The sequence below is a fragment of the Notolabrus celidotus genome, chromosome 8 (genome assembly GCF_009762535.1).
Source record: "Notolabrus celidotus isolate fNotCel1 chromosome 8, fNotCel1.pri, whole genome shotgun sequence".
NCBI classification, from domain to species: Eukaryota; Metazoa; Chordata; class Actinopteri; order Labriformes; family Labridae; genus Notolabrus; species Notolabrus celidotus.
The window spans coordinates 28,294,143-28,315,402 of record NC_048279.1 but is presented as its reverse complement, the minus strand read 5'-3'; the positions used below and the strand labels follow the sequence as shown (position 1 = coordinate 28,315,402).

The following is a 21,260-nucleotide window of genomic DNA, read 5'->3' as shown; positions in this document are numbered from 1 at the left end:
CATTTTGCCTTCTTAAGACCAAATCTGTGTGTTAAATGCGTTCTGAAAGCCATGTTATGCATTGCCGTGCTTCCTGTAGCAGTAACATTAGCATGAGCAACGTTTATACTGAGATATCATCTAAAACCCATCATGACATATTTACAACAGCCTTGTTATTTGACCTGACAATGAATGTGCACTGAGTTTACAGATACTCAATTTGTTTATGTAAGAAAGAAGGAGTATCCAAACCCTGCTCTTACAGCTTGAACAAGAGCTTATGGCCTTGGTAGATTTGACGTATTCTGTAGATCTTTATGGATAAAATGTGTTTGGATTTCATCTTATACTGGACTTGGACTGTGGGGACCCTTTAAGTTGCAGCTGGAAGGAGGACCATTAGACTTTCAATAGGTGTTAATGTTAATGTTAACTTCTGCTAATTTTGAATAGATAACGGATTAATGTTATCAAAGTTCACATCTGTGTTAACAGATTAACAGGCAGGGACGTTACATTTTTGATTTACTTCAAGAAGGACTGAAGGGTGTTGGTGTTAGCTTTGCAAACGTTAGCCACACTTAGCAAACTAATGTCACATTGTTCATCCATGGACGCTGAGATCACTAATCTTATTGGTAATACAGTCACAAGTTCAAATTCTGAAATAGGGATTGATTAGACATTAAGAGGAAACATAAAAAAAAATGTTCTTCAATCCCTTTTTTAGGTCAAAAAATCAGCATGCATAAATGTCAATATCTACAATGTGTTCTTTGTTTAAGAAGCTCATTTGACTGATGGGTGTTAACATGCCATAGATTCACTGTAGTCAATCAATACACCATTACCTCTGACTGTTTCAAATGCCAGTGTGAAGAAAAACGATATCCGTATCCTTTCTTTAAACCTTTCTTTCTTTTACTCCCACCAAACGCCTCACGTCAGAACTTAACTGAGACTATATGCGTTTGAAAAACACAAGTGCACTTACCGAGGGCTTTTATTAAGGACGACTAAAGGCGACATTGTCGTCTCTAAGGCGCTACAAGCTGCAGAATTGAAAGGAGTATAATGACATTGAGCTGTGAGGTCAGAGGCCAGATGTGGTGATTGGGTGAGGAGAGAGAAAATGAAACAAGGAGGAGACACAGAGAGGGGAGACAGAGGAAACAACATCACAGGGGCAGTGGGAAATAATAGCACCAGAGAATGAGACTTAGAACAAGGAGTTGTGAATCCATTTTGATTTAGAGGAAAGACATGGAGAGATGTCTCGCAGATATTTGTACAAGATTTCCTGCCAAGTGTGCAGAAACACTGCTGGGACATCACGGAGAAGAATGGGTATGTTGAGTTTGTTAAATTTGTATCTTTGCGTTTGTCTTTGTGTCAAAGTGGGAATTTTGCAGTGGTCTCTGATGGCTGTACTGAAGACAGGAGTGTTTGTGCAGAAGGATTTTTCAGGCAGAAATGACAACATTTGCTTTGTTGATGTATCCCCAAACTTATGCAAAATGCTGATTTATTGCTCTCTTAATGAACATGGGGTCTTTTGTATCATATTGACCACAAGAACCTCACTGTCGAAGTGAAAAAGCATCCTCTCAGCACAGTGTTTGGCCTGAGCTGATGCACTTTTGGCAATAGGAAGCATGACGCTTTCATTATGCTGCAGTAATACTGTTTGTTGTTTTCAGAATTTTTCGCCACAGGCATTTAGGGAGTCAGCAGTTCACGTCTTCCTTTATTATGGCTGATTGTTGCTATGGTTGCTTTGTCTTTTTTTAGCCATGCAGCACACAGGCTTTTGTATCGGTTGTATATTTGATATGGTATACTTAGATTTTATGAAAAGATGTAACTATAGGCATGATTGATGTGTGTAGGAGTAGCGGTAAAGGGGTTCGCAATCACCTTTAACCATCCCTGAGGTTGAGTCACCACGCCAATGAAACACCACCTGACTCAGACCTGATGTAGGCCGTCCAGACAGGGAGGGGTGGGGGCAAGAAGCAAAACCACAAGAGCTCTCAGGAGCCCACACAATGTGTTAACGAATGCTGCAGATGCATTTTAATCAGTCCACACAATTTATCTCACGAGGCTTCTCAGTTCAAAGCTGGAGAAGGAGGAAATTCACTCGAGGATCTGCTTACCCTTTTAAAAATGCTCTTTAGACGTGCGGCTGATTTAAATACCGTCTAGGTCAGTGAAACTATAAGAGATCAGTGACAAAAATTTGAGTCAGTCTTGCTGGTTATGCAAGTTTACGATGAAGTCATTAAAGGAGGAAGAAGATTAAGGGGAAGGAGACTAAAGCAGCTTCTTTCTTCATTTTATGTCTGACTCTTATCCTTACTTTACCTGTCTCTGGCAGTAAGTCTGCATAATTTACGGAGCAGTTCTCAAACACCTGCAGCACGCAGGTTCAAGGCTCTCTGTTGGCGTGTGTGTACGCAAGCTTGCTGGTGGTACCCATGAGCAAGACACAGCTTGGAGTGCAGCTTCAGGGGTGCTGTTGTTGGGCTAATCTCTCTGTGGAGGCAGCAGGTGGAAAAAGAAAATCCCTCTAGGCGTCACTGCTTTAACACCGCTGCAGCTCCTGGAATGTGAAATGAAAATTCGTAAATCTGAAACACACTTTGTGCTCCACAACAACATTTATCTTAAAGGCACAGTCACAGGTGATTTGTTATTAAAATCCATTGATAATACCGAGCCCTCATCCATATAAGTGTTGGTACAATGTTAGGATGACAGGGACTCTGGTTTCCAGTGCACTTATTGATTTTCTACTTGATGCAGATAGAGTAGCCCAATGAGCTACATGTTATATTTAGTGCTAGTGCAATCCAATCTATGTTACATAGCACATGTGTAGTATAGGTTATTAATCTACCTTCTGTCCAGGATGCATGTAGTGACAGATCTGTTTACATTATCTACACATATTGCTTGTTACATTGGTTAATGGCTGTATTGTCTTACTGTCATTACTGAAGGGAAATATTAATGTTTAAAGCAACAGCAATGTTTACCTGTCTCCCTTAGAACATCACATAATAAAGAGGCGCGCCTTAAGCTGCCTGGCAAATGGCTACAACACGACCGCCTGTCAGACAAATCTGTCTAGTCCCTTTTTAAGATAATTTGCCAAACTCTTTGCCTTGATAGACTCAAAACAGTCTTGAAAAATCACCCACTCTACAGTTTTGAAGAATAATTAATCAAGCTAAAGAGTCCAAATCTGTTTTCTGTATCAGGCTGTAATAATGTTAATTTCCGTTATATAAATGGGTTTCTTGGGGCCCTGCTGGCCTTGCAGTCTAGGTGCGCCATACAGAGGCTATAGTCCTTGTCACAGAGGTTGCCAGTTCAACTCCCGGCTTTGACCATTTGCTGCATGTCTTCCCCAACTCTCTGCTCCCCACATTTCCTGTCTCTCTTCAGCTATCTCATCAAATAAAGGTGAAAAAGCCCAATTTAAAAAAAATGGCTTTCTTAAAATGGGACCTTATAAAGATTTGTCAGCTTTTCAGACAGCTTCTTAAAGACACTTGAGTAACTGCAGTTTCTTTTGCTTCCATATTAACTGTACAACACATCAAGATGCTGCTTGGTTAGGGTCCAGCTAATGTTCTAAATTACTGCAATGGGGCGCCATTGGCCTGGTGGTTTCAGCAAGCACCCCCAGTACAAAGGCTATAGTCATCGTCCCTGCAGTCGCTGGTTTGACTTCCAGCCTCGACCACATGCTGCATGTCCCCCCCCCCCCTCCTCTGCACTCCCTATATTTCCCGTCTCTCTCCAGCTGAAACAGGAACTTATCAAGACTCTTCCTTTCTTACTCTTCCAATAAGATGATCTGCAGTCTGATTGATGAATCAACCTCCCGGATAACTTTAGATTTTTCTCTTTAAAAATGAATTAAAGTCAACATAGAACACTTAGCGACAGTGTCTCCGTATGAAGCTATAGATTATTTTAATCCAATAAGAAGAAGTCTAATGTTCCAAGCCTGATTAAGAGAACGTTCGTAATATTATACCTTTGGTCATTAGCACCATGTAGATGACTTGGTGTTATTGTAGGATCAAGTTTCTGCCCTGCAGGTTGTCGTCATAGTGAAGTAAAGCAGTATTCTCTCTGGAGAGTACTTTGACCTCCTAACATTGTTCACAATAAAGCAGCATTATCACCTCAATATCAAACTAAAGGATTGGATGCATTAGTAAAGTTAGCCCTGACAGGAAGCAGATGAGTCTTTTCCACTGGTGTTCTTAACAGATGTAGAAAATAACAGCAGCACTTGTATGAGGTCCTCCTCTATCATTTTTCTGTTGGCATTTTCTTCTCACTCAACCATTCCTGTAACTCTGCCAAAGCCCAGACCGTGTTGCGGTTTGTTGCTTCATGTCTGTTTCTTTCAATTTGGTCAGTGTCTCTTCCACTTGACTCCTTTGCTATCTTCTCATTTCTTGTCTTTTTTCTCTGCTGTTGATCGGTCAGCCTTCAACCATTAATCCAAAGTTGTCATCTAATGCTATTGGAAAAACTCTGTTAGTCCATTGTCAAGCGGTTTTGACCAATCAGGATCAAGTATTTATCATAGTTGGCTCATTGTTAAGAAAGCTGGGTAATAAGCTCATAAAGTGCCCCACAATGAAACTCTTAATACATGACACATTGCTCTCTAATGAGCAGACACATTGGTAGATTTTTCTCTTTCAGGTCACTTTGTAAATCTAATGAAATTAAAGTTCAGAGCCAGCCAGACCTTATGTAGTCTGCTCTAATTTTTGGCATTTTATATTTATTAATTCTAAACATTTGGTTACCTTATTTTTCCCTCTTTTTGTCTCCAGAGTTCAGACGTTTCAATCGATTAAACACAGAATCAACTATCTATTTTAGGAGGCTTTTTTGTGGGAGGTATCCAAATCGGACCGTTTGAAGCAACTGTTTTTACTCTTTTCCAAACCAAAGGGTTATCAGACACAACTGACTCAATCCACCAAGTTTATCTCTAATTAACACAGTTTAATTGAGCTTTTGACTTCGCTCTGCAAGCCAAGCAGAAGGACAATTTGTGCATGGAAGCCTATTATTGCCCTCAGGCTGTTGATCCTCACTGTTCAGGGCTCTGGGTCCCAAACCCCTCAGTCATGTGACTGTGATCATGTTTCTCTTGCAGCGGGCTTTAATGAATTCTACAGTTTGCCACACTGAATCCAATTTATGAAATCTGTTGTGAAAATGGAACAATTATCATCAGAACCATCTGTGTGTGTGTGTGTGTGTGTAAGGGATAATCAATGTTTGCTGCTGTTTTCTTATGTTTTCCTTCTTTTCTGCTTCAACAACTAGAACTATCGCTGTCTCCTGTTGTTAATTGTTTTTGATAGGAAACATGGATGTGCACAGAGTTTGTAAACCCGGGTCACATCCTGCAGCTGCATTCAGCTGCATGAGAAGTCTATTGACAGTGGTTCATTAAAGGAGTACTGTGTCATTTTGCATGTTGGCAGGCTCACCTTAAAGCCTGGCTGCCCTTTACAAAGAACCTTTCAATAATGGATCAGGCAAAGAGCATCGCAGTCTCTTCCCTCTCATTATGATCCCATTTGATTACTTGCTGATGCTCTCTTGAAAGAAAGAAAAAAAGGTGGGTTAATTGCACACTCTGACTGCGAACCAACCTGCAAGTTAATAACATCATTCCTTTAGGGTAGCATCATTACAAGATATAAGCCTCATTAAAATAAAATGATGATTTAATAACTTTGCCTTGCAATGACCCATGTGAGGATGTACGGTTATTTTGTAGTTATCCTGGAAATTAAGACATCAAACACTGTCCTTATGAATCCCCTCTGCAAGAATTAACCATCTACTTACCACAGAGGCTGCAATTACTGAATAACAGTGATGTTTATCACAAGCTAGCAAGCCGTACATTTCAAAAAGTGGTGACATGGTTTTAAAATGTACTTGAATAGCATTGAAGCATATTGTGTTAAAATGTCCTTTTTCACACTGAAATACTCACCTTCTTATTCATTTTCATTATAAAGCACTACATTTTGATGATTTGGACCCATTGACATGAGAGCAGGCATGTCAGATGCTAATGTAAAAGAGAGCTGGCTGTATAACTGCTGCACCCAGTATGTAGCACATTCTGTGCCTGCATGATTACACATAATGCTGCTTTCATTATGGCTTTATTCCTCACACAGCCCCGTGCCTCTGCGGCTTTGAGAGTTAATTTTTGCTCCTTTTCCCCAGCTTTTCAAAGAGTCTCTTCCTCCAACTGAGCCGTCTCCCAAGTCAAAATATCAAAAACTTGACGCTTTGATTATGCTTTTTAAGGGGTGTTGATAATTGCTGGGTAAAGAAAGTAACTGTCTCCCACCATCCACCATAAACGCAGGGAGGCTTTTTCTGTGTGAAGAGGAATCACATTATGTGCGATGATCAGTGCCTGGGGGCCACATCAAACACAGTCTGAAAACCTTTCTAGAGGAGATAGAGGCAGGCCAATTTCACAAGTGGCTTTTTATTGGTTGATTGCACAGAGGCCAAGTTGTTATCTAAATCCTCAAACTACTTGGGCAAAATAAGAAGTGCCTTGTGAGCGCTCAGGGTGTGCAAACTTACCCCTCGGATGAAAGCCGTAGCAAAATGTTTACAACCAATAGTTTGCCAGGATTACAGCTTAAGAGGCTGAGCATAAACAGAATGCAGAGGTTACAAAATCGACCAGTGACAAACAGTGTCATTGCTAGTGCGTGAAAACCGTATTATGGCAACTTTGATTTTCATGTTTTCCCTCAAACTGATGGCTTATATAATCTTGTAACGCATGGACAGGTTTCATGCTTCTAAAGCCGCATTCAAACAAATTCAAAACACACATTTTTTTTCACCAGTATCCAGATTTTACAAATTCATTTCTCAAGATGCATCCTATATGTTCAAGTCAGATCTCATTACATCAAACCAGACCCTCTGCTGCCAATATCATGTTGCAGTTTAACAGGCCAACTTCCTGCACACTAAGGGCTACTATTGAGAGATTTAATTTATCGTTTTGCATAATTAAATCCACTTCATACTGGAGCTGTTGGGCTAATTAGTTGTTGAATAATTTGAAATCAAACATGCATAGTGGGTGTCCACTCTGCCCATCAGGGGGAGAGACACTGATGAGAAAACTGACCCTTGATTGCTTGATTCAATTTGCTCCAATTACATTAAAACACGCTGCTATGTTTCTGTGGAGTCTCTGGTTACTGTAAGTCAGAGTAGGCTTGTATTCTGTATGTGCTGTATCTAAAATCAGAATATATTCCTTTGTACGGTTGTTGTTCTGTGCTGCCGGGGTTCGGATTGTCTGTTGCCAAGCAAAAGAATCCCACAGGATGTGAACTCAATTTAAAGACCTTAATTGTTGATTTCTCATAAAAGAGAATGAATGAATAAGTAATTGTCGCTCTTTCCGTTTGAAATTAACCTCTTCAAATAGATTCAGGCTGCAAGACTTTTTAGCACAATATTATTTATGGACTGCGCTGTCACAACATTTTGACACAAAAGTCATAAAAACTGACAAACCAAGTGAAAAACTACACAAATGATTTATGCTTTTCTCTGGTTTTAGTGCTAAGTTTGGTGTTTGCTGAAAACTTTTCTTTCTGCCATAAAAAAACCGAACTACATTTTCAACAGCAGCACTTATTATTTGAATTATTATTTTGTTCAACTCATGAAAAATCAAAAGTTGGAGGGAAGAATTTGCCACAACCGAGGTAATTTAATGCATTTTCATAACAGAGTTTTAACTCTTCAATTGCTCATTTCCTCTTTTGTTAAACTCTATTGTCACCAGATTGCATGTACTCATCATCCTACTTAAGCCGTGTCCACACTAAAAGATTTACAAATCTTGAAAGTCTTAAAAGTAATTGAGAGAGACTCCACACTGCAACAAATGGAGACAGATGAACAGATTTGTTCTGATAGTGTGTGGAGTACAACAATATGAAACACAGCACACACACTAACAGAGTAGTGAGCCCAAACTCACTGAACTTGAAACCTTACAAATTCTCGCTAAACAGAACTTAAGAGTAAACAAACATGGTGAATGATAGGGTAGTCGCACAGCTCAATGTTGCTCCTTAGTACATCCATTGTGATAGCAATTTGTGTTCAACTCTCCTCTCCTCATCTGTTTCATTGTGATATGTGTCCTCCATTTCTGACGTCCCTCTAACTTTGTGCTTCACATTTGTATTGTTGCCATGGCTGCACTTGTTGTGCCTCCGTCTTCAGTCAGCATGCTCTCAGATTGGCTATCTCTCCGTTCCATGTGTCAATCCACATAGTGTGGGCTCATATATCCTCGGGGTTCTCATACACGAGGATAACTCATCATGAATATTGAGCATGTTTCATCTTTACTGATTTATTTTCAAATCAGGGCGAGTCTCAATCTTCATCTGAGCAGGGCAGGGGAAGCAAAATCACTCTGAGCATACCTCACACCACAGATAAATCTGGCAAGATCTTTAGAACCAGAAAAAAATGGGACTGTGCTAAGTTTTGAATCTTAGTCTTCTATTTGCTCCTCTAATGCTTAATTATATGAAATTGTGAAAACTACAACAGGTCACCTTCAAACTAAATTTCCAGAGCTCCTCTCAAGTTGCAAATCCCATTAAAAAGGCTTTTATACATAGTAGTTTAATTTTAAAATGTTTTATTAAATAACTTTATTGTGAAAGATTTTTTTTAAATACATCCCGTCTCTATTTAGGGGATAACATTGCTCAATCAATCAATGAAACAATCTATATATATATATTTATATATATACATATATATATATATATATATATATATATATATATATATATATATATATATATATATATATGGCAAGCCGTTCAGGAAATTAATATATATGGAATGAAGTCTGAATATATGGATTGAAAGTCTGAATATATTGAATGAAACTTGATATATATGGAATGAAACTCGATATATATGGAATGAAGTCTGAATATATTGAATGAAACTTGATATATATGGAATGAAACTTGATATATATGGAATGAAGTCTGAATATATGGAATGAAACTTGATATATATGGAATGAAACTTGATATATATGGAATGAAGTCTGGATATATGGAATGAAACTTGATATATATGGAATGAAGTCTGAATATATTGAATGAAACTCGATATATATGGAATGAAGTCTGAATATATTGAATGAAACTCGATATATATGGAATGAAGTCTGAATATATTGAATGAAACTTGATATATATGGAATGAAACTCGATATATATGGAATGAAGTCTGAATATATTGAATGAAACTCGATATATGGAATGAAGTCTGAATATATTGAATGAAACTTGATATATATGGAATGAAACTCGATATATATGGAATGAAGTCTGAATATATTGAATGAAACTCGATATATATGGAATGAAACTCGATATATATGGAATGAAGTCTGAATATATTGAATGAAACTTGATATATATGGAATGAAACTCGATATATATGGAATGAAGTCTGAATATATTGAATGAAACTTGATATATATGGAATGAAACTCGATATATATGGAATGAAACTCGGAATATATGGAATGAAAAATCACGTCATGTATGGCCTGCGCCATCTTGTCTTTCTGGGGTGTGATCATAGGGGTGTGATTTTGTTTTCCGGTTAGACGTAGCTTTTAGTAATGCAACCATGAGGGAGGCACGAGATGTTTTCACTGCAATTTTAATTAATGAAGGGGTTATCAACCCCTTGGGTAATGCATGTGCTGTTAAGTCAATCCGTATAGGAAAAAGGAACCCACCCCTCCTCTCTATTAAGTTGGTTTCATCCAAAAGTGATGATCGGACCGTCTGCACAGAGAGACGAGAGGAACACGAAGCAGTGGGCTGCAGAAGCATTTAGGAGGGTAGTAAACAAGTGAAAATACGAAAATATTAAATATCACAGGTTGTACACACTTCTACAAAGGCTAAAGATATTGCCCCTTCTTTATTCAGGTGGTTCAGTCCTCTAGCTCGCTAGCTAACTTTTGTTATGACTTGTGATAATGTAGCATCCTGTTCAATGTTAACAGGTGGAGCTCATACCTGTGTGCATCATCTGACAGTGAGTGAGTGTAATGAAAAAGTACGACCAAATTACCACAGGTTACAGAGGTAGAGGAAAATGTGTCCCCTCAGAAACACTAAAAAGAAGTGCAAAAGGTTATTTTCAGAGAGACATTAATAAAAGATGAGTCTCTTTGATGACAATAAAACAATACGATTAGAAGTGGTGTTCAGAGTACTTATTTAAGCTTTCATTCAATATATTCAGACTTCATTCCATATATATCAAGTTTCATTCCATATATTCAGACTTTCATTCCATATATATCAAGTTTCATTCCATATATTCAGACTTTCATTCCATATATATCAAGTTTCATTCCATATATTCAGACTTTCATTCCATATATATCAAGTTTCATTCCATATATTCAGACTTTCATTCCATATATATCGAGTTTCATTCCATATATTCAGACTTTCATTCCATATATATCGAGTTTCATTCCATATATATCGAGTTTCATTCAATATATTCAGACTTCATTCCATATATATCGAGTTTCATTCCATATATTCAGACTTCATTCCATATATATCGAGTTTCATTCAATATATTCAGACTTTCATTCAATATATTATTTCCTGAACGGCTTGCCATATATATATATATATACATATATATATATATATATATATATATATACAATGCATAATCACCACTAATGTTTTCCCAAGACCCAAGACCAACAAAGCAGGTCTAGACCGTAATCTATGTTATATTGTTAAAAGCTCCATGAGCAGAGGACTGCAGTATTAAGCAAGTTACAGCGGTAAGGACAAACTTCCTTTAACAAGCAGAAACCTCGAGCAGAACCAGACTCATGTTGGGCAGCCATCTGCCTCGACCGAGTTGGGGTTGGAGAGAAGGGTAGAGGAGATTAAGAGAGAGAGAGATGATAGTTGTAGCAGCTGGATTCTGGCACAGACTCCACAGCAGCAGGCTATCTACGGTAGGGACTCAGAGGAACCCACGAGACAAGGGAGCTCAGGGACTCCAGAAAGGTCTGGGACAGGGAGAGTTAAAGTAAGTGATAGGCAGACAGAGGAGAGAGATAGGATCCCAGGTCCAAGCCTGAGCCAGCCCTAACTATAAGCTTTATCAAAAAGAAAACTTCATCCTTCTTGTGTGAAACTTTCTAAACACTTTGCAAGATTCTGCACAGTGACATAAAATAAAATACAATTTGAATACTGACACAACATAGTGATGAATTATGGGAGCTACACACATATAAAGTAGAAATATATGCATAAGCAAAGACAGCATTGTGAAGCTGTGAAAGACCGATACTGAGACATGATTACAGCAGTGACCTTGGTAACTTATCGGTCACTCGCCTTGGGAGCTACCGTAATCTACTGTTTACACTGGCTCTGCACTCACCCCTTCATTTCTATCTGATATATCCTCTAGTTGGACTCACTCATCTGGACAAAGAGTCAGATGTCAAAGCCACACAAAGCTATATTCGTCTCACAAGAGATGTAGCTTATATGATTGCACATCGAGGGAATATGTAAACGACTGAGGCCCTAATTAAAGTAATAAAAGCCTTTTCTTTGGTGCAGGGAGCATTTCAGATAATTGAGGGAGACATGTTTGTGGAATCATGACTATCAGCGCGTTGAAGGCTGTTTTTTCTTTTTTCTTTCCCACTCTGGTATCGACAGACGTCACCCCTACTCATCCTCTTACTAGTGAGCCCCAGGCCGTGAAGTGAACAGCAGCATCATGGGATGGAGGGGCTCTGCATGTTTTGAGTGATTCATATGGAAATTAGTTTGTGATGAGAATAGAAAATGTGTTTGCGTATTAATGAGCTAAGGCGGATATGTTTATCGTATATTTGTCATAGCGGATGAGTAAATCTTGATTTAATTGTCTGGAGTGTTGCGTGAGTTTGGATTCACATCAGGCCTCTTGTGTACATATGCTCAGGATGATGGCATTGTGCAGAGACGACCTCAGCACCCCTGCGAAATAGCTGTTCACTGATTTATGCTGAGTCAGACACCATTAGCTGTTATCCCACGCCTCTCAGGAGCCAACCCTGCACTAATGTGGGTCAGGGGCCACATTATAGAAACACCTTGACTGTGCAGTCCAATCTGCTGTCATATGACTGGTACTGAATGTCACGCGAAGATATAAGATTGAATGGAAATGTTAGGGCAAATGGGGCAGGAAATATGACTTATCCAGGGTCGGGTTGGTTAGTTGGTATTCATTCCATTACAGGAGCTATTTTGACGAAATTCAGAAATTCTGGCATTTGACTGTTTCATCTCATTTATTGGCTGAATGTTTTATGGTCTGGTTATGGTTATGGAGATCTTTTTTTATAAGCTATTGGTTTAATCAATGTTTTAATGTAGTAGCTAAACATTTAGAATATCAAATCCAGAAAAAATATTTGTTATTGCTACTGTTTTTAGGTAGCAGAACACATTATTTCTGCTGCCATACCCCTATCCTGATGTCACATTGTCTACATTGAGCCAGTTATCCATATTTATCAGACATACACCACTGAAATGGTTTTTCATTCAAGGCCAAAAAAACAAGGGAAAGTCAAGCAGATTCATCTTTTTCTATACCTACTGAACATTAAACTGAACATCCTTCTGAAGGGCACAAACAGCCCACAATCTACCAGTGAACAGTGGTCGGGTTTTTATTTGAATAATTTACTCCAGGTCTTTTACTTAATTTTTTGCAGCATGAAACGCTGAAGCAGGTGATACTGATGATGCACAGGGGTAATAGTTATCACATTGAGAAGTACCCAGGTGAGAGGGTCACATCACAGGCTCACTCTTCCTCTGATTACGCACTGGTATGAAGATATCCAATCATTATGCTGATTACACCGCCTCTTAGTGAGCCAATTGAATCATATGGTGCAGAAATACATGAGGCAAATCTATGCGTGTGTGTGTGTGTGTGCAGAAGGTTGTTGTTATGTAGGAAGGATCTGCAGGAAGACAAGGATATGAGAAAATCTAGTGTACAGAAATATGTGCTAATCAATCACTTTATTACTGTGAATAATTAGGACAAATATTGACTAAATAGTTCAGCAAATTTGACTTCTTTATGACTTATTTATCTTGGAAACCAGAGGTGTGTCTCGTCTGTCTTAACTGGGGTGGCCAAACCAGGGCACTGATACAGGCAGGGGTGGCAACGGTATCTATGTGCACATAAGCATTTACTGTGTCTCTCTTTGCTACCTACTTGAACAGCAGTTGATATATTACTGTGGACATTTCTTACTTAAAAAAAGCGAACACAGAGTGAAGACATAAATCTTCTTAGTTTGTTTCTCAGGGCGTAAAAGACAAATTTTGGTCAAAATCATAATTTGTGTCACAAGAGATAGAAAATCTGTTACATTTAAGTACAAAGAAAGATACTTCCCACCTATAACAACACAGCCTCATAGTTGATGTTGACATAAGGATTTTGGAGTAGCACCTGGGGTGGCAAATCAGATTTCAATAAAGGATTGGGGGGCAGTGCCTCCCCTGTCCGCCCCTCTAGACACATCCCTGGTTGTGAACTTAATACTTGATTTGGAGATATCCATATTACTGAATATGGGCAACCATCTGCATTTTTGGTTATACAGTTGTGCTCATAAGTTTACATACCCTGGCAGAATTTTTTGATTTTTTTGGGCCATTTTTCAGAGAATGTGAATGATAAGAGAAAAACATTGTTTTCACTCATGGTTAGTGGTTGGATGAAGCAAAATTTTTGTCAAACAACTGCGTTTAGTCATTTTATATCATAAAGACAACAGAAACTACCCAAGAAACTATAAATTCTGCCAGGGTATGTAAACTTATGAGCACAACTGTATCTAAAGAAATAGTATTTCAATATCTGGCTTTCTTAAATATTGGTGAGTTTTATTCAAACTTAAGAACAGCTGTCCAATCAAATACATGAATATAGGTCATTAGTTTAAATATTTTCAGAGAATTCATATGTAACAATACTTTATAAAAACATTAGTTTGGGCATTAAAATATTGATCTAGACATTCAAAATGTGATGTAGCAGACTATTCAAACAAATAAATGCATAATTTAGATTCCTCAAAAATAGAAACAGCAACAGCCAGTGCAATAACAGAGATATTTTCCATCAGCAGGAATAACGAAAATAATACGGTTAAGGTACTGCTTATAATAAAGATCGTAAGAATTCGTCTTTACATTTCAAATGCACCATTAGAAAGCTGTTGAAAACATGAACAGGCCAATGCACATTTGGCAGTGTTTTTTAAGTCAGCAGCAATGGAGAGACAACCATATGGTGCGCACTAACGATAGCAATAAAGCTTTATAGCAAACTGAAAGAAAAGAAAGTGGAGACACGGAAAAGGAAGAATATTTGAATGTCAGTAGTTATTACATTTATTCCAAAAAAGTGTATTAAAAATAATAGAAAGTCGGTGTATCACTATTTACATAATCTGCACCCACTGCCTTTGTCCTTTATTCGTTTTGTTAGAATCACATCAATGCCATGCACACATTTTGCATGAAAACTGTGTGGATGCAATTAGAGGTCTACATTAACTGTGAGCATTATTGTGCACAGGGATTGTGTGTTGAAGTTTTGAATGGTGTCACAGGGAGCTGACATATCTGTGTTGGTCCTTGAGTGCATTCCTTTTTGATTTTTCTTCTTTTGGTGTATGAATTGATTTTTTTTTCGCTTTATATAATGTTTCTTTAAAGGTACTTATGCAAGTCCTTTTTTTCTGTTCACTATTAAATGTTAGTTTGTCTAGCTCACGGTGGAATTCAGATCATTCTCGTATCATTTAGTTTCAGCACAGCCTATGACACACAAAATGAGGCGGGGATGGTTTGTGATCTTTGCAACCTGTCACCCAGTCTGTCTGTGGTGAACATTGTATTCAGTTTGTGGATTGGCTTATCTTCAGTGAATTTAATGTATGTTTTTGTGCCAGCAAATATCTATGTAATGTTATGTAAAGGAGGTAGTGGAAGAAAAATAAGAGAGAAATGAAGATTAAATTACAGATTTTTGACCATTCTGGCATCCTTGCACCTAATCTTAAATGGTTGTTGAAGTATGAGGTTCATCATGGAGCTAGTGTTGTAGTCAAGTCCCCCGAACCTCGAGTCCCATTTGAGTCTTCAGTTCTCAGACTGTGTGGGACCTTTTTGATGTGCAGAAAACATGTTTCTTCTAATAACATTAGAACCTAATCCTGTCACGAGGGATTTAAATGAACAGGGATGTTACGGCACTGCGATTCTCTAATAAATGCAAACCACACTTCTCTTAATTAGGGGACACACTTATTGGTTCTGCTGCAGTGGGATCACTGCAGGTGTTCAGTCCTCCAATCAATCAATAAGTCAGAGTACTCCTCTCCATCTTCTGAGTCCCAATGCAGTCAATACTCGAGTCCAATTAGAAGTCATAGTCATCAGTGCTCAAGTCAAAGTCCAGTCTTGAGTCCTCGAATCATGGCTAGACTTGGACTTGAGTACTACAGCACTGTCTCTCAGCTGTCATGCACCAACACAGTAACACATCCGTCTTTGCCTAGTGGATTTATTTTCAACACAGGGGAGAAGAAATATTGATTTTTATCACACTGTTTAAAGAGAAATCCTTATTCAGGTAAAACATATTAATCACAAATTCTTCCCTTGACATTGAATAATGCCCTTCATCACTTTTTACTTATTTATAAGGTTTTTGCACATTTGTACATGATTGATGTGTTGTATTCTGCTGTTTCAGCCTGACTGTTTCCAATGAGACATAGTCTGCATAGTCTAACCTGTTTTTGAATAGTGAAATAAAGAAAGTGAAGTGATACGATGGGATACAAAAGCAATGTTTTTGTGTTTACTCAAAAGTTAATTTGATTCTGGAGAGAATTTTCTAAAAGTGCCAGTGCTCATCAGGGAGCCATTTTAACCAGCTCTGTTGGGCTTCGGTTTTTCCCCTGGTAGAAAGGAAAACAAAGACAGCAGACTTATTTAACTGATGGTGGAAAAGGGTAGAAACTAAAAAGTTATTGAATTCAAACAGCAGGGGATGGCCAACCAAAATGTGGAGCCCAGCAGTTAAACTTTCCTGCGTTCTAATTAGTGACTAAATTTGAAGAGGTAACACGCGTGACACATTAGGGTTCACAGAGATCTATCAAATTTGTTGTCATTACTCGTAATCACACAGTCCTGTCATTTTACATGTTACTTTTACTTCTTTAATGAACACATGTAGAACAAGTGACTCACTTTCTGTCTCCTCTTGTCCTCTCTCTGTCTTTCAGAGCCGTGACAGAATGGTCGACTGTATAAGCAAAGTCATGCTGCACACGGTCGTCTCATGCTGGCAACCATTCCTGGGACTGGCCCTTGTGGCTGTCTTTGTGGGTTCTACCCTGGGATGTCCCTCCCGCTGTGAGTGCTCAGCGCAGACCAAGGCAGTCGTCTGTCACCGCAAGCGCATGCCCACCATCCCGGACGGCATCCCAACGGAGACCAGGATCCTGGACCTGAGTAAGAACAAGCTGACAATGATCAACCCAGATGACTTTTTTAACTTTCCTGGACTTGAGGAACTTGACCTCAGTGGGAATATTGTCAGTTATGTTGAGCCTGGAGCTTTCAACGCCCTGTTCAACATGCACTCACTCAGTCTGAAGAGCAATCGTATCAAGCTCATTCCTCTGGGTGTTTTCACTGGCTTAGCAAATCTTACCCGACTGGATATAAGTGACAACAAGATCGTCATCCTCCTGGATTACATGTTCCAGGATCTGCACAATCTAAGGTTTTTGGAAGTGGGTGACAATGATCTGGTGTACATTTCTCACCGTGCATTCAGTGGACTATTAAGCCTGGAGATGCTAACCTTAGAGCGGTGCAACCTAACAGTTGTACCCACAGAAGCTCTTTCCCACCTACACAACCTGGTCAGCCTCCATCTACGATACCTCAGCATCAGCACTTTGCATCCATACTCATTCAAAAAACTGTTTCGCCTGCGGAACTTAGAAATTGATAATTGGCCTTCACTTGACCATGTGCCAGCAAATACACTGCATGGCCTCAACTTGACCACCTTGTTCATTACTCACACTAACTTGTCCTCCTTCCCTTACCAAGCCCTCAAGCATCTGCCCTACCTGACACACCTCAACCTGTCCTTCAACCGCATCAGGCACATTGAGGGGGGTATGTTAATGGAACTGGTTCGTCTACAAGAGCTCCATCTGGTTGGCGCCCAGCTAACCGCCATTGAACCGTACGCCTTCCAAGGCCTTCGGGGTCTCAAAGTCCTCAATGTCTCTCACAATCGACTGGATACACTGGAGAAGGGTGTGTTTCAGTCCCCTGAAGCTCTGGTTGTTCTTCTGATTGACAACAACCCCCTGGTGTGCGACTGTCGTCTCATGTGGATCCTACAGAAAAGGCATTCCATCCTCTTTGGGGAGTCACAGCCTGAATGCAGCACACCTGAGGGTATTCGTGGCAGACCTTTTAAGGAGTTCAAGGAGACCCTCCTATCTTATTACGTCACGTGTACAAAGCCAAAAATCCGTGAGAATAAAACGCAAACGATCACTGTGGACGAAGGCCAGCAGGCGTTGTTGCGTTGCAGTGCTGAAGGGACACCAAGGCCCATTGTGTCTTGGCTGTCACCACGTCGACGAGTCCTGACAAGTCGGAGTCATGGTCGAGTTATGGTCCACATCAATGGCACACTGGAGATCAAGTCTGCAGAGGTACAAGATGGTGGAGTCTACCTGTGTCTTGCCTCCAACACTGCTGGGAATGACACCTTGATGACATCATTGGCGGTGAAAAGTCTGGGATCGCTGTATGCCAACAGGACCCAGTACTACACAGATCCCAGTAATACCACTGCCAATGGGACAGCTGGAGTAACCCTCGGTTTAGACCTAAAGACCATTTTAGTGTCAACAGCCATGGGTTGTTTCACTTTCCTGGGTGTGGTCTTGTTTTGTTTCCTGCTCCTTTTCGTTTGGAGCAGAGGAAAAGGGAAGCATAAAAACAACATAGATGTTGAATATGTGCCTCGGTCAAAGTCTAATGGCACTAATGTTGACTCAGCAGAGGGACAAGCCGGCCCCCGACGTTTTAACATGAAAATGATGTGACTCCTTTTTTAAATCCAAGATTCTGGATTGTGGAAATGCCCAAAGTACAATGTATTTTTTGAAAATAGGACTACTGAACTCCCCATTGCTTCAGGGAGGGCAGTAGTGAAGTGAAGGATTGTTACGGGGCATCATAATAAGAAGAGCAGCACCTGCATTCACTGGAAGTTGACGTAATGTTTGAATACTATGTCTCAAGTACTGGAAATCTTGGTGGGACATCCTCTCGCGTAAATGCCAGCGGGCAACCTTGTCAACATGGATAAGGAGTGAAAACTATTGCCACCATTGGGATCTGAAGGGAACAGGTGTCATTAATCAGCTTTTTGAAATTTATATGCCCAAAAAAAACACTTCAGTTTTGGGTTGAATCGACAGACTCAGCTGAACCATGTACAGTACAAATTTGTATCTAAACTATTAACCTACTTTGTTTAGTCTTGCGCCATGCTTATTCCAAGAACAAATCAATGAAACAGCTCATTAATTCCTATGTTCAATACTTTGCATATGTGTACCTAATGCTTCATTATGTACATGTATGTACATGTTCATTCAGAAGAACTATTCATAGCAATATTCATGGGATGCGTTAGCCAAAATTGTCATACCCCTTATGTTCAGCAAGAACATTCTTCAGACTTTTGACGTCTCCATGGATTCAGGAAGGGCTTCTTCGGTTGATTATCTGTCCCTGCTCCCCAAATTGACTCCTGGATATGAATAAATATATAATATTTATCAGTGATGAGAAAAGAAAAAAATATTTTATTTATGAAAAATGTTGAGAATTTTACAAAATCAGTCCTCAAACAATGTTCAGGATCTAACATGACATTTGGATCATCACAGAGGTGAGCCATAATTGGTGAAACACCTACATGAACCACCTTTTTGTCCTATTTTTGTCTCTTTTTTATTACTTTAATTGTACCTTTTCTGGTTGGCAAGTTACATGTGTCAATTTTATTACAGTGACATTTGCATAATTTTCCCCAGTAGGAAATTTGGACTTTGTTGTGGTAGTTCCTCATTTTGTTGTTGAATCATTTAGATTGTGCAATCTTCAAGTAAAAGTAAAAAAAATGTATGTGAAATAAATGAAGATGTATTTGTAAAATCGAGTCTGTCTTACTGACTCCTACTGCAAGATAAAGTTTCACATTGCAGAGACACTCCCATGCTAAGTGACTCATCCACCAATTGGTGCAATATGACAATAATATAAGCATATCAATAGCGAACAATTATGACTGAAAAATTACTAACATTCAACATCTGTTTCTGTTATAGTTTCAACAATTTCATGACTGTATATTGTTAACCAAACATATACTTTTGTACTTTGTATTATAATATAAGAGTATCCTTCTTCAGAAAAGCCAACATTGATGCAGTTACAACTTTTTTACTCACCATGAAAGGAGCAACAACCAAGATTTGAATACAAATATTTATTGTTATATGGTTATTAACATGTTTCCAGTGTTACTCTGTGATTACTGTTTTATCCTAAAATATGTGACAAAGAAATAAGACTGCTAACACAGCATTTGCAAATGTTCAAACTGGATTACTTGTGCGTTTCCCTCAAAGCAGGGTGTGAAAAAAACAGGTACACTTTAAACAGGTCACCAAAATGTAATATTGAGTTTTAATCATTGAGCCTTGCTGACACTTGGAACAGTCTATGGGATACTGCCTATTATGTCATAGCCCAATTTAAATTTACTCATTGGGACAGTCTTCATCTCTTCATCTCTGTTTTTTATTTAACAGGGCTGTCATCACACTGCTGTTTGTGGATAATTCATGTGAGCTGTTATTGATTAATATACTATATATTAGAAATATTTTCTCAAAAGCTTCCAAGTACATCATTACCTGCATTTGTTTATTGTATTGCACATCAAAACAAAGTGTAAATGAAAAAATCAATGGGTTTTCATCTGGAGATATGGAGTTAATATGAACACTAACACTTGCAAAGGGTCTGCAGTGATAATGTTTTGTGCTGATGTTAACATCGGAATCTTCCTGTATGACACATAAAAAAAACAATGGCTTCGTTTTCACTTCTTCTTTCTTTTCTTTTCTTTTTTCCCAAAGCACAAATCCCTCATGCCATCCCTCATTTGTGCAGTCTCATTAAGAGCCACGGCATCTCTTTGGTTTCTGAGCCTGCAGTCCCCTGAGCTGCATCAGAAATCAGAGCACCAAATGCTACAGCTTCTCCAAAAATACAAAAGAAACAAGGTTATCTTTGTAGGTCAACAATGCCCCGATCTACAGCATACATGTGGTCAAATAACATGAAAAATGTTTTCCTCGCTGAGCTTGAGAGAACAGCTCAGGGTTTTTGTAAAAACAAGGCCCCCAATGTACAAAGTCCTTCTCCTCCTCTTGTGTACTGTTCTATATCGGGTACATTATTCGTCACAAAAGGCACTGAAAGAAATGTTCGGCCTGATATGGAGGTACTTTTTCTGCTTTAGAGATAAATTCCTGCACTTCATCCTGAAATGTGGAAACTTGTTATATAATCAGTATCCATCTTCATAAAAAAACTTCAGTTGGTGTGATTAAATGCACACTCACTGAAGATAAGCAGCTGTTTCAGTGCTGTTATTATCATCATCATGTTTCAACAGTAACCCAGATACATTTTGGATGTGTTCTGACAGCTCAGATTGACTGACAGTATCTGTACTGAGGTGTGCGCAAAGCTCTTGGATTTTTGCACCCCTGTCAGCTCTGTTTCCTGGATAATATGTGGGATAACCATTTTGCGTTATAAGGGCTTTTTAGAAAACAGACGGCATTTGGATTTGGCCAATGCTTTTGGATTGCATCTGATGGCTTTGTAGCTGTTTGTCTCTCTGTTATC

The 21,260-nt window shown here is 38.9% G+C and overlaps 1 protein-coding gene across 7 annotated transcripts in view; it reads left to right on the top strand.

Moving 5' to 3' along the window:
* Nucleotides 1–20,447, top strand: part of lingo2 (leucine rich repeat and Ig domain containing 2) — a 257,875-nt gene extending 237,428 nt beyond the window's left edge. For 4 of the 7 annotated variants that reach the window (XM_034689167.1, XM_034689166.1, XM_034689164.1 and 1 more), the window contains one exon: nt 16,520–20,426. In XM_034689167.1, coding sequence (XP_034545058.1) covers nt 16,532–18,373 — 1,842 coding nt within the window. In that variant the 5' untranslated portion in view covers nt 16,520–16,531 and the 3' untranslated portion in view covers nt 18,374–20,426. Of the gene's footprint in view, nt 1–1,252; nt 1,330–16,519 lie in introns of those variants that run through there. The other 3 variants (XM_034689168.1, XM_034689163.1, XM_034689165.1) reach the window with 3 other exon arrangements.
* The last annotated feature ends 813 nt before the right edge of the window (nt 20,448–21,260 follow it).